General features: G+C 34.7%; 2 protein-coding genes and 1 long non-coding RNA gene across 3 annotated transcripts in view; 2 read left to right on the top strand and 1 right to left on the bottom strand.

The window, feature by feature from the left end:
* The window catches only part of LOC108745705 (protein alan shepard), a gene marked incomplete at its 5' end in the record, with an annotated part of 14,326 nt that extends 5,040 nt beyond the window's left edge, over nucleotides 1-9,286 (top strand). The window contains 6 exons of the mRNA XM_018482013.1: nucleotides 5,876-6,033; nucleotides 7,013-7,166; nucleotides 7,485-7,679; nucleotides 8,131-8,223; nucleotides 8,534-8,700; nucleotides 8,814-9,286. Coding sequence (XP_018337515.1) covers nucleotides 5,876-6,033; nucleotides 7,013-7,166; nucleotides 7,485-7,679; nucleotides 8,131-8,223; nucleotides 8,534-8,683 — 750 coding nt within the window. The remainder of the gene's footprint in view (nucleotides 1-5,875; nucleotides 6,034-7,012; nucleotides 7,167-7,484; nucleotides 7,680-8,130; nucleotides 8,224-8,533; nucleotides 8,701-8,813) is intronic.
* A 1,334-nt stretch (nucleotides 9,287-10,620) lies between these two features.
* Nucleotides 10,621-14,757, top strand: LOC108745760. Its single transcript, XR_001939119.1, has 2 exons — nucleotides 10,621-13,769; nucleotides 14,145-14,757. It is a non-coding gene; the product is annotated as an uncharacterized LOC108745760 (long non-coding RNA).
* Nucleotides 14,758-15,525: 768 nt separating this feature from the next.
* LOC108745790 (ribosome biogenesis protein WDR12 homolog) lies at nucleotides 15,526-18,779 on the bottom strand. The gene is made up of 9 exons (XM_018482147.1): nucleotides 18,523-18,779; nucleotides 18,363-18,448; nucleotides 17,918-18,128; nucleotides 17,685-17,825; nucleotides 17,327-17,502; nucleotides 17,019-17,092; nucleotides 16,587-16,833; nucleotides 16,245-16,377; nucleotides 15,526-15,997 (listed from the first exon to the last, which is right to left on the bottom strand). Exons 1-9 carry the CDS (start codon nucleotides 18,645-18,647, stop codon nucleotides 15,859-15,861), a joined length of 1,332 nt encoding a protein of 443 aa, XP_018337649.1. The 5' UTR covers nucleotides 18,648-18,779; the 3' UTR covers nucleotides 15,526-15,858.
* Nucleotides 18,780-19,125: the final 346 nt, after the last annotated feature.

Below are 19,125 nucleotides of genomic sequence, written 5' to 3'. Positions count from 1 at the left end.
ATACATATACATATACATATACATATTATAATTCACATACGAAGTTTGTTGTTTCAAAATGTTTATCTTGTAATTCTTTCAATGAAATTTATGCGAACTTTTATAGAGAATTTCTATTCAAATCGTAATAAATACATGTGATAAACAAAATATTCTCTTTTACGATTTCTTATGCATGATAAAATTGTCAGCGGGGGTTTATACCGTCGTAATTGTGTTGTAGGTTACGGATTTGTAGACTTCGAGTCACCGATGGCGGCAGAGGGTGCTGTGAAAGCACTGGTCGCCAAGGGCATCCAAGCGCAGATGGCGAAAGTGGGTATCTGGTTGCTCCGTAGACTGGACAGTGTACGTGGTTGTGCATGCAAGTACAGAGTAATACCAAAGTAACAGTAAACCTCTCTCTCTTTCTTTCTCTCTCTTTCACTCTTCTCTTTCTTTTTCTCTTTTTCTATTGTCTGTATCATTTTTTATTCTGTTCTGTCATTCTGTTATATTGTCCATCTGTTTCTTCGTTCATCTTCTCGTCGCCCCGTTTTATTCGTGAAGCCGTTTCGCCGGAGAGTCGATTAAGATAGATCTTCTCACGGGTATTTCCGAGTATGAAACAAGACGCTTTTTCGACATCGATTTCTCTTCTAGTGCTTGTAGTGTTCGAAACAAGTGTTAAATATTAGCGTATTTCTATCAATTGCAATTTACATATATATGTATAATTTTTAAATTTTAAATTACTTCATATTTTTATTTTAATAAATTCTTGTTTATTAAAGAGTAATTTTGAAGTTAAGTTTTCGTGCACGGCAGGGTATCGCTTTGCGCATTTATATTAATAAACTTTATTCAGTTTTTACTACTATATACTCTACAAGTAGATTTCATTTGTTTCCATCCAAATTTAATAAAATTAAAATTTGCAAATATAATTTCAGATAATCCAAAGTATCCAATAGAAGTTATAAAAAAACAATCGTAAATCATTATACATTTAATACATACAATTCGGTAGAAAATTTATATTTTCTATAGCGACAAGCATATATTTCCAATAAATATTTTTCTGTGCGTGTATCTTTCTATATATCGGGGACTGTAATATTGTTTCCATCGAGAATCTGTCTCTGTTTCTCTCTGCCTTTTTCATTTATCTAGAAATTTTCTCTGATACTTTGTCTGTTATTCTGTCTTACGTACCTTACCTACCAGACCTTTATCGGTGCTTGCTGCTATACCTCGGCCAAATACAGCCGATACTATGCTATGTCGACATTATGTCTACAATCGTCATGTCATGAGAATTGCATTCTGCGAATTTCAGCATTAATTTCGAATCTCAAAGAAAATTCAATAACCTGTCGATATCCATATAAGGTCGTATTCATAGTAATTATTTAATATAGGATTGTGAGATTTCATGAATTTCTATTTAATTATTTAATATTCATTTTTTTTTTCATTTTTTAGAAGCTCATAGGCTTCAAATATTATTTGATTTATAGATAAATGATATAAATTATATCGTCAAATAATTGATAAATAATTAAACTGTTAATTATATAAAATAATATATTTAATGTAACGTTTTTTCCCTATTATGTCGATATCTGTTTTTTTGTAACTTATACGTATAATCAATGATAATACTGATATATTATGAAAAATAGCATTTATAATTGTATTATATTTGCCAGATGTCAAAGTAATTCAATTAATTACTTGAAGCTTATTTACTGAATCGGTAATTAATATATAATAAACAAGAGACTGAATGGCTCAGTTAATAATTACGATTATTTAAATAATAATTTATTTAGCAGCAGAAATTTAACTCAGCAAGAGATTTATAAGTTTAAATCTATATAATAAATATGTTTGCTATTAGAGACAAAAAATATTTTATGAGATTATCTCCATCTATGAATACCGCCCTTGGAGCTTGACTTTGCTCGTTAAGTGATTTGACAATAAAACGAAAGAAAAAAGAAAAATGTTATATTGAAGTATGGCAGCACAAGCGACGTATCAGTAGTAGCTCTCTAGCATAGTAACATCAATATATTGTGTAACGTTTATTATGTTTCCGTGTAACATTAGCAGTTTAAAGAAAAGAGTAATTACCTTAAACCGTAATATCAGATTAAACTTGTCAATGTCGACTCGATAGCAGTGTTCGGCGGTGTGATCGTCTATTTCTTTTTCTTGATAAAAAATGATTATATGATTCGCGATTATTTATTTGATAATTATGCTGATTTAATTTTATTAGCTGATCAAAGATTCGATTGCATTTCGCCTGACTCTGCTTTGCGACAGTCGTCTCAGTCTTACGTTCTCTTGCATTAAATCCTGCTCGAGACAATCATAAGTAAAGAAAAAGCACACACTGCCGAACGAGAGAGTATCGGCCTCCCGCCTGTTTGTACTATTTGTCCTTGTACGACTAACTCCAATGGAATAGTTCCTTTAAGCTGACCGTGGTAAAAAGCACGGGGTGTGATGACCAGCAGCTGTGTAAAATAATGATAATGATGTCAATCGCATGCGATATGATATAACTAAAAGCGAAACAGTATATAATTTTTCGGTAAATCCTATAATCGTATGGTTACGCGGTTCGGATATAGGCGTTGTCTTTCCTCGAGGGGTGTTGGTTGGGTCGGATTCACACGTACACTTGTCTTACTTCTCTTATATACAAATATATAATGAAACATTAATCACACACTTTAATCAAATACACACCTACAGGTTGCGAAGTGCATTCGGGAGCCAGTCTTAAGATTCAGAAAAAACGGGACCTCAAGTTTGGTAATTAAACATTACTTGTACTACATAAAAAAAAGAGATCAAAGAGTCGATCACAGAATCGATTTGTTTTAAACCGCACAAATAATAACTATATAAATATAAAATGATGTTTATTACAAAGAATTACAAAGAGTCGTAGATAATGGAGTAAAAGAAACAATCGGAATCAGATAAAATGAACAAAACTACTCGAGAGAAAATGTCAATTATAAATCAAGCTGTTGAATCTTACAGAAAAGTTCCCGATAGCATAGGTCGTATCTTTACGAATTTGTAAACTGTTCTATCGGAATATAAAAAGTACAATTAAGACATAATGCAACAGAACTCGATTATTCGAATATCATTTAACCGAGTATTCGAATGGTGTGAGAAACGGTCAATGATTATCTGGACGATCGCTTTTACGAAAAAACGTCCGTTCGGACATTTACATATTTTCTCTAATTATTCGAATTATCAAACGTTTGGTCAAATAGTATTCGATATAATCAAGTTCCTACTGTATCTGATATATACCAGGATGTCGCGGAATGGAAGACGGTGCGATTGAAACTGTCGATGGAAATGGAAAGTCGATGGACTTGGAATCTGCACGCATTTACTCGAAAAAAACAAATAAGCTTCGTTTCGTTAATAATCGACACTGTCTCATTCCATGGCAATCCTCATACATATGCGCACGTGGATATCCATGCACGTATACATATGTATGTATGTATACGTACATATATATGTATGTATGTATGTATGTATGTATATACATATATATTAAAATGCCATCAGCTTGGCTTATATTATCATGATATTTTCATTATTTGTTTTTTTGTTTTAATGCATTCGCAAGATTGAAGTAAATTGTCGTAAAGTATAAGTATATACTCAAGTAATCGTAGAATACTTTTGATTGGTTCGTTGACAAAAGTGGTGGATCTCGAAATATGCTTGAGGGTGCATAATATCTCATCAGTCTTCAGACATGCATACGTTTTTACTTTTTTCTGCATTCTCTTCATTTCTTTTTTTTTTTTTTTTTTTTCCTTTTCTTTTCCCTCCTTTTCTTCCTTTGTTCTATTTATCTTATACTCTCCTGTGAAACTCATAATAAACAGAAAATCGGAGCATGAACACATGTATATGTACGTCCATATACTTCACATATATTATGTGTTTTGTGCGACACTATACTCGTCAAGAGTTGCTCTGTTTCTCCACATTTGTTCATTACTCATATACAATATATAACTGTATATACATATATGTATGTATATATATATGTATACGTAAAAATGCCTGTGCTTTTCTTTATCATGCTTCTCTTTCTCTATATCTTTCTCTCTTTCTCTCTCTTTCTCTCTTTCTGTTTCCAATGAAATGTCACATGTTACTTGACCCTATTCTTTATTACCGCTTTGAATGGTTATTTGTAAAAAATGATGAGGACGATTTTCGACACATGTAAATAACATTAGAAACGTGAAGATAGATGTACGTTATTCGTATATAGGTACTATTCTTGATTATTTTCTTTTTTAATGCTGCCGGTGTGTAGAAATTTGGCCGCGTATCTTTAATTTTTTTTTTTTTTGCGGACGCTCTGTGATAAATTTATAATGTGTATCGGTTACATACGTCACGAAATTTTGAAACGCCACGGTAACTCGAGACGATTATCATTGCGCAAACGAACATTTCGCATCAAATTTCACCTCACGTGCACAATACACGGGAAAATTTGTCCAATTCTGTCTTACGAGGAAAAAAAACGCGACAAAGTGTATGCATAGGTGACGTATTTGTCTCGTTATCTTGTATGAATTAAATAGAAAATCTATTAACAGAATCTTGGTAGAAAGAACCGCAGTAGAGAGGTCCTATAATCTGTATTTTTTTTTTTTCATATTTGTACATTGTATCTTATTACATTCGATACCTTTATATATTCCTGTTTAATCCTTTTATTCGTTTTGTATTATATCCTCGTTCGGACTACTTTTACGTCTGATTTTATTTACGTGCATTTTCTCTTATCTCTGTCGTGTCTACTTCTTGGGACTTTTATCCTGAACCATAAAAAAACGACACGATTTTTTGACAAAAATTCGATTTTTTACGAGGAACTTTAACGTGTACAGTATGTGTATATGGTTTTATAATTTAATACTCGCGTTATACAGCATGTTCTTTTGCGTGCGGAAAACGAAAAGCCGTATTTTTAGAGGTAGAAGTACGTTAGTCGAAAGAGATGAATCGAATGCATCCCTAGAAGCAAGCAAATTTAGAGAGCCACCAAGAATGTGGTAACGTAATTGCCATGAAGCATGATTACCTTCCGACATTGAGACTAAATAATCGTCCAGTCGGTTCCACGTTCCGATACCGGTATTCGGTACCCATTCGTTCCCTATTTTTGCACTCTTTCTTCGAAATTTAGACGGCGATTACTGCTTAATGGTCTCCTCGTAGTGTCAATGTTGGTAGAAACGTTTTACGTTGTGCTATTTACGACGAGGCTAGCGATACTTTTCACGCGTACGGAATTTGGATTTATTTTTTCGCACGTGTCCGCGTTATCGCGGTTAGAAACGTCTCGTTATTTTGGAGAATAACATTTGAAAAAAAAAAAAAAACCTTTCCATGTGTTATTATTTTTTCAGTCGCCATTCGATAAACTCGCGAATATCATTTTAACGTTCCAGACTAAGCAAAAAAATTGCGCAGTCGCAACGTACTCATTTGTCACCAGATTATTCTTAATATTTTTTTATAACTCTGCGCTGATACATATATGATGACGATGAAAGTAATAAACAGTACAATGTAATAATGGTACTGAAATAATTGGACAGATTTTGCAAACGTGTTCAATCGGTTTCGAATTTGTGCATTATCGTCTCGTCTTGCCTGTGCATCAATTTCTGATCGATCGAACCCACAGAGAGCGGCGATAGAAACGACAGTCGTGGAAGTTAAAATGATAATCCGCTTCAGAATTGTCTGGAAATCATTATATCCATTGTGTCGCCCTGTTATATGTAATTGCATAGTATTTTTACTCTCTTCCCAGCAACAGGAGCAGGATCCCACTAATCTGTACATCGCCAACCTGCCGCTGACCTTTAAAGAGAACGACGTCGAGGCATTACTCGCTCAATACGGACAAGTTATCTCTACCCGTATCCTGCGCGACACTTCCGGCCAGAGCAAAGGAGTTGGATTCGCAAGGTTTCTACTTTTTCTTTCTTCATTTTATATATATAAGTTACTGTCACAATACCATGCAACGATAAATTTGCGCATATCCTCCCCGAGGAACAGAAGACACACTTTTATGGAGAAATCACGAATAGTATGCCTTCTATATGAAATTAGTATTCTGTATTAGTCTTCTTTTCTGTACTAGCATTTAACTTGTAGATTTACAGATGGAGCGATGTTCTTGCTCCTTAAAACGCAGGAAAAATTACTGCATATATGAGGCGCCGATGGGATCATCGAACCCGGATCCACGGATTATTAAATCCGCGGACCGAGCATCGAGCCACCTGGCGCCTCAGATTTGCTTCACAAGGTTCGCATGAAATCTGTGATAGTATCTCTTTTATCTTTTTTGAGGTGTGAATCGTATTTTAAATTATTTTGCTATGACTCTTTTGATTTCAAATAATACATTACTAAACAAGTAAAAATATTAACATCTATAACGGTCAAAGCTGGATTTTTAATGCTTAAATAATTCAATGTGAATTATATATACCTCGGTAATCTAAAAGGTCAGGATACTCGTATAGAATACAAAAGATCCGAGTTCGACTCTCGGTCAAGCCCGAGATAATATTTTTTGCAATAAATTTATTTACAGTTTTTCAGCACATTTTTCTAATATATGATATCAAATTGAACATCAAATTATTAAAATTCGCTTGTCAATTTAATTTATTTTGTGATATTATTACAGTAGTTTAATTGCGTTTATAAGTCCGGAAAATCAATTCGGCGCACAGGTCGAATGGCTGCAATATAGTATATATGTATATATAATTCACATTGAATTATTTAAACATTAAAAATCCAGCTTTGATCGTTATACACTTTAATATTCTCACTTGTTGTGTATTCACATATACGATCTTAATAAATTATTTATTATTGTTAATATATTACAACTTATGAATAATTTGGTGTTTTTACAACTGCATTACAGAATGGAATCCAAAGAGAAATGTGAACAAATTATACAAATGTTTAATGGAAAGGCACTAACAGGCGCAAAGGATCCATTATTAGTTAAGTTCGCTGATGGCGGAAATAAAAAGAAATCGTTGTTTAAGAGTACAATATGGAGAGAGACTGGAGAGGTACGTAATTATAATTATAAAATATTTACAAATGTCACGTATGTTGGTTAGATTAATAGACAACTTAATGTACTTATATTTTTCTTTTTTTAAATAGTAAACACAGATAGGATATAAATTATGTTATATCAAGTGTGATATATACTAAATATTTGATATATAGAATTTTTTGGCTTAAATACAAATCTAATCCTTTATATTATATATCTCAAAAATATTTGTATATCTTAGAAACAAATCTCAAAAAGCTTTATAAGTAATCATTTTATGATCAAGAATGTGCCAATCAATTTTTATTATTTTCATGTTCTTTTTCAGAATATGACTTTGAACTACGACACGAGTGGCGTTGGTCAGAACGGTGTTGCTACAACTCACATGCTTCCCACGACAGCTCTTACACAGTACAGTCGTCACTACAGTCAGGCATTGCCTGGTTACAGTGTGCCGGGCACTCCTTGGGTGGCTCCTTACCTCGTGCACCCTTCCCCGCCACATATGCAACAGGTCGACGTGAGTTTTTATACACTTTTCGTTCATTTTATTTTTATTGTTTTGCACATAGGATAGAAGAGAATGCCTTTGTATCGAATTTTGATTCAAGAATTTGTAATTTTGCATACATACGCGATAAACTCTGTAGATTTAATATTCAAATTGGAATATAAAATATTTAAACTAATATTTTTACTTTTAAAATAGAATTGCATTTATTTATTCTCACAACTGGTAGAAACAATTATTCTTTAATTGAAACATTCGTATGTTTACGAAATTACTCAATTGTTGTCAAACCGTATTTTTGGACACGCACTGTTTTTGTTTATTACGTCCGATTTATGTTTTACATTGTTTTGCTGTGTTACAAATTTTTTTTTATTTTTTGAATTTTTTCTCATTGTAATATCATAGAGTTTGTCATTGCTTCTGCTTCATCATCGGATTTTGTTGGTCTCTGTTACAGATGATACCATCGGCTGATCCTAGTAATCCACAATACAGTATGATTCCTCAGCTTACCACGCAAATGTCTACCTTGCATCTTGGCACTGGTTCCGTAAGTTTATTTTTTTTTTTTCGATTTTTTAACAGCTTGACACAAATTTCCGAAAGACATCTAAAAAATTGACATCTAGTTATTTATAACAAAATAAAAAAATTTTATTCTATAATATAATATATAGAATGATTTTGACGCTTCAGAATGTTTTAAATATTCCGATATTTAGAGTGTGTTAAAGATGAAAATTATTGGAGTTAATGAAGAGACTCCAGAAGTTGAGAAGTTTCTCGGACATTTGTATTTCTAGAACGAATTGATTTGAGCCAACAATGACAAATGATAACTGTCTTTTTCTTCTTTTCAGTACATAGCGAGCCCGCATCCCTATCCTTACACAACTTATCCCGCTCCTAGCATTATTCACACCATGCCACTGGGCGAGTCGGAGCAGACGAGTAACGCAGCGTCCCCCGACGACTCCTATCAGCAGTACCAGGCTCAACAGCCTAAGTAGGCCACGGTTTATAATAGGTCAGAATTCTTTTTTCTTCTTATGCCTTACGATGCAATACTGTGGCAAACTACAAATCTCTTAACTCACAGTAAGACGACAAATGGACAATAAAGAGATCTTTCGGTTACAGATGTACGATCGCGCTAAGGGTTACGTGAATTAGGAAAGGCTTACTGATTGACTTATGAAGATATGCGCAGAAGGAGGGCAACAAATACGAAAGCGGATTATACTAAGAAGAATAGATTTGAAACAAAAACTACATTACGTAACGAATAAGATTCTTCCTCACGATAAATTGACTTGCCAGCGTTTTTATACGTTTTATCCAACAGTAAATAGAGGAAAGTAGATGATATTTTGCAACGAGTAGGCAGAGTGAATGTTGAGAGAATGTGTAAGAGCGAGAGGAAATGAGCGAGCGAGAGAAAGATTATAATTGAAAGAAGTACAGGAAGATGAGTACGAGCACGATTACGTGTCGTCCGCGTGAAATGACACGTGCTTCCATACTAGTTATGGCTCCATTAAAGCTACGTGATGGTAACACGTACACTCTCATGTACACACATACAGAGAGAGGGAGAGAGAGAGAGAAAGAGAGAAAGAGACATAATATACGACAGTAACGAAAAAAAACCAAGTTATTTACGAAGAACAATTTAGTGTCAAGCTAATAGGCTTCCATGATGTAACTTTAGGTATTATGTTTACTACGGACAGATGACAGAAGCTAATCGAATCTAATCTCGAGAGCTCGACAGTATGAATAAGTATTTTAATGAGTGAGAGCGAAAGAGAGAGAATGTACGTGTGGATGTGTTAATTATAAAGAAAAACGAGGAAAGAAGAAGAAAAAAGTAATGCTCAGAATTATACAAAGAAGAATTCTTCCCGAGGAAATAATAGTAAATAATAATAAAATATACAGCAAGAACGAAAGAGAGAGAGAGAAGGAAGCGAGAGTGAGAGAGAGGGAAAATGTGTGAGAGAAGAGAGGATGCACTACTTTCAGGACGATATTGAGAGAAGCAATTTAGAGATTCAAAAAAGGAGATATTTATTCGAAACATATGCGAAGATTGTCTACGGTGTAGAAACATACACGTGTGAATACAATTTATTTTTCGCGATAGCACTTCACCTTATCCGTTCTCTCGCATGCAGATTACGTAAGATGCACAAAACGGACGCTTACCACCGCACCCTCATCAAGTTTACGTATCTTTGAGTTTTTTTCCTTTTTTCATTTTCCGTTTTTATATTCAGAAACATTCCAAAAACTGGATATATATATATATGCGCGCATCACTATGCGGAGATATTTTTTTAATCAAAAATTCTGGAAGTACACTAACTTTTCTAGCGGCATCATGCATCTCTATCGTGTGCGTTTCCTTGTTTCTTTTTTTTAATGACAATGAAATTTTTTTATTGTGGATTAAATTTCGGAAACAAACCGGGAAAAGAAAAATATGACAGTAAAATTTGTTTCTAAAACGAGAGCAAGGGGAAAATGCAATTTTCAGAATTTACGTATAATTATTGTACGAAATACGGAAAGAAAAAAAATGAAATAGTACTTTTTAGAGCGTTGTATTTACGATTATTACAAGTTAAAAACGGATCGATATAAATTTTTAATTGTACAGTGAATACAGATATTTTTTTTAGAATCGTGCCTTTTCACACAGATCCGTTAAATAAAAGAAAGGGAGGGAGAGGGAGAGGGAGAGAGAGAGAGAGAGAGAGAGAGAGAGAGAGAGAGAGAGAGAGAGAGATATTTATATATATATGCAGGAGAAAATCGTTATAATATATTTTTACGCATCGTTAAATTTGATGCGAAGCCAAATCTTAATTTTCTAATTAATATATCTGTAATTGTTTTTGTATTAAATCTCTATACATTTGTTTTCGTTGTCAATTTAATAGATTTTGTGACGCGTGATAACATTATTGAATTGAATTTTTGTCGGACTGTATTTAAAAAAAGAAATAGACACTCACACACAGCACAAAGGCAGTCCGTAATATAATAATAATATTAAAAAGAAAGAGAAAATCTAGGAAAATCAAATCGCGACAGGTTAAGTAACAAGAATGGAGAGAAAGAAAGAGAGAGAGAAAGAGAGAAAGGAAGGATGATTGAAAATGTGTTTGAAATAGAGAAAGAAAGAGATTTAAAAAAATGGAAAAAAGTAGGTTTGTTACATGATGAGAAACTAGAATGTAAATTAATTTATTTTATCGGAAGAACCGTTATATATATATGTACTGTCGAGAAAGAACAGAAAGACGAAAAGTAAAAACGCATAGATGCATCGATTTACACCGTACATCACATGTATGCACGACAGATACACGCGTGTACAGACAGATTGAGGGGAGAGTAATCGAGACGACACTCTGTCATCTTTCGAGATGTCGAAATTGATGGCTGTAAATAAAATAAATATTTGTCTAAATGATCAAATGGAAAATTCGATCGAGGAAGATTGAACTTCTTGAGCGCTTTTGCGACCGCGCGAATAATTGTATTTACCGAAATGAGTATATTTTCTCAAAAATTTGGAAATTTGCAAAAGTAAACGCTTATATTACTTGATTTGATTAAATACCTTCGTGTTGAGTCCCGTTTCAATCGTGATTATTCTTCACGTTACAACCTGCGTCCAACGAGATCTCCATCTCTTCCCCTTCTTCTGGATGTCTCTTCTCCTATATCAATCATCACCATCACCATCACCATCATCATCACTATTGTCACCATTATCATCACTATTGTCACCATCATCATCACTATTGTCACTATCATTATCATTACTATTACTATTATCATTATTCGTGCATCCAGCGGAGTTTCACGTTAGGATCCGACTTAGGATTGATAGTTGAGAATTGAGTGAAAGAGCAATAAGGAGGGAGAGAGAGTGTGTAGGAAAGCTTTTTACCAAAAATATGCGAGAACCGCGGACTACTCGCGCGACACACGAGAAACTGATATGAAAAACAGCAGTGAGTAGGTAGTTAGATAGAGTTTTAGTGAAGAGAGAGAGAGAGAGAGAGAGAGAGAGAGAGAGAGAGAGACGAGTCGCGTCGCGTAGTTATTATTATAATATTACAATAATAGCGCTGTATTATTATAATTAACGATTTACTATTATTGACGTCATCTAAACGTATGAAAGATTTTTACACTGTTGAGACTTGAAGTAAATAATATATTTAGTTTATTTTGGTACATCACGATGACGAGAGAGTGAGAGTGAGAAATAGAGAGAACGAGAGAGATAAATTGACGAAAAAATAAAAAAAAGCCGAGAGCAAAGAAGTAGAAAGGCGGAGTACGAGCTATTTTTTAAGAAACAGACTTTATTACTCGATTTGAGTCCATGCATTAAGGTAAAAAGTAAATAAAAAGAACGCAGAGGATAAGTGTGAAAGGAAGAATGATTTTTGCATGAAAGGGGTCGTGTACGAAAGAGTGAGAGAAAGAAAGTGAATGAAAGATGGGAAACTGAGAAGAAAATGCGAAAGAGAGAGAGAGAGAGAGAGAGACTCGCTAATTAGCGAGTGCGTATTGTGTATTTATTGCACAAGGCGAGATTGTCACCACTTGACTGACAAAAAAATCCACATGTGATTTTAATAGTAAATTTTGAGAATTTTACTAAATAGAGACTCTTGTATACACTAAAAAAAGTAACTAAAGTAATTATCGTGACTGACCAAACGAAGAAAAGGGAAAAAAAGGAGAAAAGTGAGTAAACAGAGCAGCAGTAATAGTTGCGCCGACTGGTTCAGGGGTCGAAGAAGGGAAAGAAGAAGGGATCAAGATAGCGAATATAATCTATCGTGTGTCTAGCATCCCCGGATATGGAAAAAGTTAGATTCCACAAGAGTGACCGGAAAAGAAGGGTAGCCGGAATAGAAAGAAAGCTAGAGAGAAAAGGAGAAAAAGAGCGATCGCGAGCGAGAGTATAGTTATTATGTACAGAAAAACGTGCAGAGACGCGTCTTCTTTTTTTTTTTTTCTTGCGGCGACGTGTTTTTTCGCATACAGGTAGAGTTGAACATGATGATTTAAAAAAAAAACCGTAGGATAAGCAACGAGCGAGCGAGGACTCGCTCGGATTAGGAGATAATAGGAAAAGGGGCGATCTTTTATCGGATTAAGAAGCGGCTAAGTTTATAAATAGACGTAGATAGGTAGAATAATAGTTTAGTTATATAGTAGTTAGGATACGAATATGCCTCTCATCCCCCGTGTCCCCTATCCTCCCTCTGTGTGTTGTCGCGGGCACGGGGGGCACGGGCGTGGGGCACCGTTCAGCCTATGCACCTCGCACCCGTCAAGACTGACTGGCTATTCATATTAATTGATAAATATATATATATATTATTCTACACACACATATATATATATATGTATATATATATATATATATGTATGAACTACTTGTATAATTGTATAAATAGTAAGGAACTATTTGCTTGCTGCGCACCGCGGGTCGGGTGCGTGGGCTGGCCGGATGTGGGCTCTTTGAACTCGATAGGGTACCGGAGGCTTGTAGGGTTTCCGCGGTAGAAAATTACCCTCAATCCGAGGACCGGAAACGCACGGAAACGATTCCTTCCGACTCCGGTCATTCGAGGGATCCTCCCACATGAACGTTAGACGCGAATAATCATACGAATTTTTTTTCCTATACGATTCTTTGCCTCTAACAAGTTCTTAAGAACTTTTCACCGCGAGAACTGTCGAGCCTTCCGCAGCCCGGCCGCCAACAAGTTTCGGGCAGGAAAACGGTTCTTGCCGTTGCAGACAATGCTGCTTTCCGTAAAGCTTTCTCTAGAGTTTTTCGCGCGTAGACACTCTTTAGATTAGGCGTACTGTAGTTGATAGGCTGATTGTAGAAAAGGAGATGAGAGGGAGCGAAAAACTGATTGGACGAGAAGGCGAGGCGTAAAAAATATAGAATGTTTTTAAGAATAAAATAACGTTAGTCGAAATCGGCTTAAGAGAATGAAAGCGAATACGATGTATGTTAGCATGTATGAGATAGAGAGAAAGAGAGAAAGAGTGAATTAGCGATAAAGCGATAAAACGAGGTCCGAGGTGACATTAGATCATCGTCTTGTACTTCGACTTGTACAGTCCTTAGCTTTCCAAGTTTTTAAGTCATTGTTTTACACGTGTTTGTTAAGCGACTTAGCAGTAATTACTCGAGACATCTTGAGTTTCTTCCTCCACACTTCCTTCTCTTCCTCCTCCGATGCATCTCCGTGCCCCCCCCCCCTCGTCCCTCCTTTCTTTTTTGCATTTGTACTCTGCTCGTCCTTCGTGTTCGACGGCAAACGAACCGACGAAGGAAGCGGAATTTGTAATATAATTCTACGACGGAACGAGAGACACGTACCCCGTGCGTATTGCTTATCTTTCCAAGATCGACGAGAGAGAAAAAGATAAGAGCAAAAGAAATAAGGGGGAACGATGTCGTCGGACGCTGAGGTCTCTTTTTAAATCCGCGCGCGAGGATCAATTTGTAGAATTTCGAGAGTACTTTTTAAGGCAGAGGTGAAAAGAAGGCGTTTAGTATGTAATGTGAAGAAAAAATTTTTAGACGTTAAGGCAAGTTGTGTCATAGTTAGTTAAGAGATCTAGGGAGACTCTTAGGAAGTCGAATAGGTGCTGTAATAAAACAAAGTTTAACACAAGAAACAAGTCAGAATTAGATTTTTCATGAATAAAGTAAATTTAAAAAATTAAAAAAAAAATGAATGAAAAAAAGCTCGAGATAAGAGGAACGTAAAGAAAAAAAAATAAGGAACGTAACACACGTGACGTTGACGACACAAGGGGCATAAGCCACTAAAAAGTGCCCTTAGTTTATTTTGGATCGTTTAAAAAAAACGCTAGTCTTTGTGTGTGAGAGAGCGAGAGAAAGAGAGAGAGAGAGAGAGAGAGCGCGAGAGAGAGAGAGAAAACGAGAGAAAGATAGTAATGTGGGGGTTTTTTTAGATAGGATCTTCGAGAATAAACAGGCAAACACAAATGAAAAAAAAAAAAAGAAAAAAGGAAAAAGGATTTAAAAAAACAATCGTGCGACGAGAAAGAGGGAGAGATAGAAAAGAGAGGGGCCGACGAAAGTGTACGAACGAGAGGAAGAGAGTGTGCGCATGTGTGTACGTAGGTGTGTGTGCGTAACTTCGAAGAAGAAAAAAGAAGATAACGTGTACTCTCGAAGAACCGTCATCTGCCTATTTTACACACAGCACACGCTTATAAGGAATACATACAGACATACACACATACAAAAAACACACAGTTGTACAGAAAGAAAAGGAAAAAAAAAAGAGGGAAAAAATGTGCGTGCGCTATCGCGGAGAGTATGCACGCTCTCCGCTGCTCCTGTATTATTACCGCGTAATACCCTATGTGTGTCTCTACTATAGGGGCGTGCACTTGAATCGGTGGTCTTTTAGAGTTACTTACGAGTAATGAAGAAACGGTTTGGTAAATAATTAAATAATTCGCGATGCGCGGGAAGAGCGAGTTCCCGGATTCGTCACGATTATCATCCCTTATTTTTGATCAATAAACGATCTGTTTTTGGGGATTTATGCCGAGCGACACGACTCTTACTTCACCCATCTGGCGTACGTAGTTCTTCAAGAAATTCAGGAAGAGAGGAAAAGAGAGAGCGGCTACTAATCCGAGAAAAAAAGAAGCACGTTTTTGTTAAAATCCTTTAGTATTAATCTGTTAGTATTTTTAATTTTATTTTTTTATTACAAGAAATGGATTGTTATATTTATACCATCGATCAAGCCTTTATATTCTTCACATACGATATTATATCATTGAATATAAAGTCGATTTTTCGATGGACTCGTCAATATATTTTCATTTCCAATATAAAAAAGCAGCACATCATTTAGTGTAAACTAAGAAAAAGATTCTCAAACGCGAAAGATAAAAATTACATAGTCATCACAAAAAGTGATTGAGACGCCTTTTACGTAATAATCTATTTTTGTTAATTTTCTAATTTAAATTTTATTAACTATCAATATGACAAATTTATGCACATTGTCTTATGAAACGGGAGAAGATCGTTTTGTTAGCGAACAATACTTTATAACAAATTCTATTTGTAATCCATTTGTAATTAATGCTCTACGTGGTTGGATTTGAATATCCTTAATGTATTGTCTGCACCACCGGACATTATCAATTTAGGATTGGACCAATCGCAGCTGAGGACTTTGTCTTCGTGTCCTAGGAGATCAAACAGCGGTGCCTTGGGGCTGAAAAGGAAAAGTTAATTTTAATAAATTTTATATTGAATAACATTACCATCTTTTGGATTTTCAATTTATTGAAATAAATATCTGAATCCGATTGTAATTTTAATTTGAAGATAATTTCATCGAGTAATAAATTTATAATTTAATACTAAGGTTTGTAACCGAATGAAATTTCACAAAAATTCTTTTAACTTAGTATTTGAGAATAGTTTGCTAATAGATATTTTAATCTCTAAATTTAAACAACCTTCTCGTGTCCCAGAGCTTGACGATATTATCATATGCTCCTGAAATAAAAAGGTGCTCGTCTATGGTCGACCAACGTACTGTCGTCACCCATTGCGTGTGAGAGGTAAATCTAGCTTTTACAATCGTACCTTCTGAAATACATAATCGTAAGTAAATAAATAAGTTTGATATACTTGCTTATACTAATGCACAATTCACATCAAATTAATAGGAAATTAAGAAAATCAGAAATTCAGTGAGAAATTTTTCTAATCTAAAATTTAATATTTAATTTTATCAATAAAATTCATAATTTTGATTTTCAAAGATTAAAAAATTTGAAAAAACCAACAAAAAGTACCTGTAGACCTTGGATCATACAGCCTCACATGTTGGTCGGCTGATCCCGCTATCACGACACGCGACAATGGCGAATAATCAATGTCAAAGAAACACTTGTCACCATATATTTCCTGTTTAATGCCGTTTAATTCGGTATCCCAAGTTTTTATAGTGTGATCCCATGAACCAGTAATGATTTCTGTTTTGTCAGACCACACGATCCCACTGATCGCTTGTTTGTGTCCTTTCATCGCGCATTTCGGCGTCTACGTGTAAAATAAATGCAATCAATAACTTTTCTTCATAAATTTTTTAATATTAATCTGTGTTTACTAATAAGAATGCATTGAAAACATTTTAGTATGATTGACAATATCAGAATGTTTATCAAGCAATTGGATTAAGATGTAGTAAGATGAACTTTATAATTTAATTAATTTAATGTGCATACCTTCGTTTTATTCGCGTATTCCGATCTTGCTCTTTTCGACGCGGATTCTCCATCATTGTCATCCTCATGTGTAGCTTAAGAAAGCAAGAAAGATTTGTCCTGATAATTAATATTTCATCTTTTGCTATCAAATTATATCGGTATTCATATATTCTAATTTCTAATTTTCCTTTTTTTTATTAAGATCATATTTTTAAAATAAAAGAATTATAAGAAAGTTATGGGACACTATAATTTTAATTTTTCAAGAATATATATATTGAAATTTGAAAAAAATAATCTTCAATTTCTTACGCTAGTATACTTACATGTTGACCAAATATATAGCATATTATCCCAAGCACCAGTTGCCATTAACGTTTTATCGTAATTAATGCTGACTGCTTCAATGCTTCTTCTGTGTCCTTTGCAGATATGTACACATTCCACAGAATTCTTCGTTATATCCCAATTCCATATCATACACGTCTGGTCCATTGATGCGCTATATATGTATGTAAAATCATTGTTAACTATTACTCGTTGATATCCTTGAAAATTCACTTATATATCACGTTTTCATATTGATTTTGATGAGTCCACTTTACTATGTATGAGCAAAGAAGTTTACTATAGATATAATACGATATCTAAAATATATAAAATTGATGCTATTTTTTAAATTACCTAACGAAGGAAGCATTATCGTCATTGAGAGATATCCAAGCTACTGCCCTGACAGGAGATACATGTCCAGGAATCACAAGATGATGCTTGCCTTTCAATGTCCAAATGTGTAACATATTGTCATAAGAACCAGTTAGGATCCTAAATAAAATCATTTGAGATTAATACTCCAATTAGATACAAAGTATGTTTTGAAATTGTTTTTGTAATTGTCTCAATCATTAGGTACCAACCATTTTCCACAAACAGCAACAGCTGATACCCAATCATCATGTATTAGGCAATCCTTTGGCTCTGGTGAAGGATGCTTTTCTACATATTCTATATCTATCACATCCTCTGTAGAAATTTCTCTATCAGTGATATGTTCTATCAAAGAGCTACGTAGAAACTGTGAGCATATCAGGAAATCAAACTCCACTTGGTCTTGGATATCATTCGACTCTGTGAAAAATCAATTTAATCTTCAAAATGATCAGGAAGTTTTTTCATAATTACGTAATTCTATAAAATTCGTGAAATTAATTAATTAATAAAAATTAATAAAAAAATACATACATATACAAGAAAGCATACTTTAATATTAGCATATTACATTTAACAATTGCAAATGATTTAGAAGGAAATAAGGAAAGATAGTACAACATATCAAAGCGACTTTCATTAGGTCTTCCTCACCTTTCAGAAGTTCATTTACCAGGGTGTTTAATTCGTCAGTTATTATCGAGCTATGAACCGATAAGGGATAATCTGGTACCGCAAATCTAGAATTGTTAAAATAAAAAATGATAAACTGTGAACAAATGTCCAACAATAAAAGGAAAGAATAAATTCTTACTGCTGCTGCTTGGTTATAAAACGTATTTGTATCTGAGTTTCGTCCTTATGGTCCTTATTCGTGCTCATGGCCTTATCCTTCGATTTCGTTTTAAGACGATTCTTCTTAATAGACTCGATTTCCATGATAGTCCCTTCGAATTTGCTGATGTTCCAAATTAATAGATTTTTAACCTCACTTCTCACCGCCACGAATTTCAAACAAGGCGTGCACACGTTGGCACTGGTTGGCACGTGCAACGATGACCAACGATATAGTTTGGATCTGACGTCGTTGATCATTGACCGGTCAGTCTATTTATTATTACATTATTTTACAATTATCTGCTCATAGATGTCTCTACAGATATCCTTCAGAGTTCATCTGCCGGTTCTTGCCGAATGATTGCCGACCTTGCCGACCGAACAAGCCGCGAACAGGCATTATGTTATTTGCGTCAATTTGCGTTTGGTCGATATCGCTCTGTCCATCCGCTCTGCTCATCGTCGCTGATCGTCGTGTACATAGAAAATACGGCGACGATGCTGGAGCGGGTAATCACCGTGGCGATCTGAAACGGGAAGTGTCAGTGGTCGTTCGATACTTGTTGGTACTCGTACTCGC

The sequence above is a fragment of the Trachymyrmex septentrionalis genome, unplaced genomic scaffold (genome assembly GCF_001594115.1).
Source record: "Trachymyrmex septentrionalis isolate Tsep2-gDNA-1 unplaced genomic scaffold, Tsep1.0 scaffold148, whole genome shotgun sequence".
Lineage (NCBI taxonomy): Eukaryota > Metazoa > Arthropoda > Insecta > Hymenoptera > Formicidae > Trachymyrmex > Trachymyrmex septentrionalis.
This window is presented reverse-complemented; position numbering and strand designations above follow the sequence as displayed.

Bases quoted from the DNA above. Each gene is read 5' to 3' on its own strand.
- LOC108745790 (XM_018482147.1), bottom strand. From the start codon at position 18,647: ATGGAAATCGAGTCTATTAAGAAGAATCGTCTTAAAACGAAATCGAAG. The intron at 17,093-17,326 runs GTAAGTATACTA...TGCTTTCTTAAG, and splicing joins GCTATATATTTGGTCAACAT to CTACACATGAGGATGACAAT. The intron at 16,834-17,018 runs GTATGCACATTA...TTTTACACGTAG, and splicing joins AATACGCGAATAAAACGAAG to ACGCCGAAATGCGCGATGAA.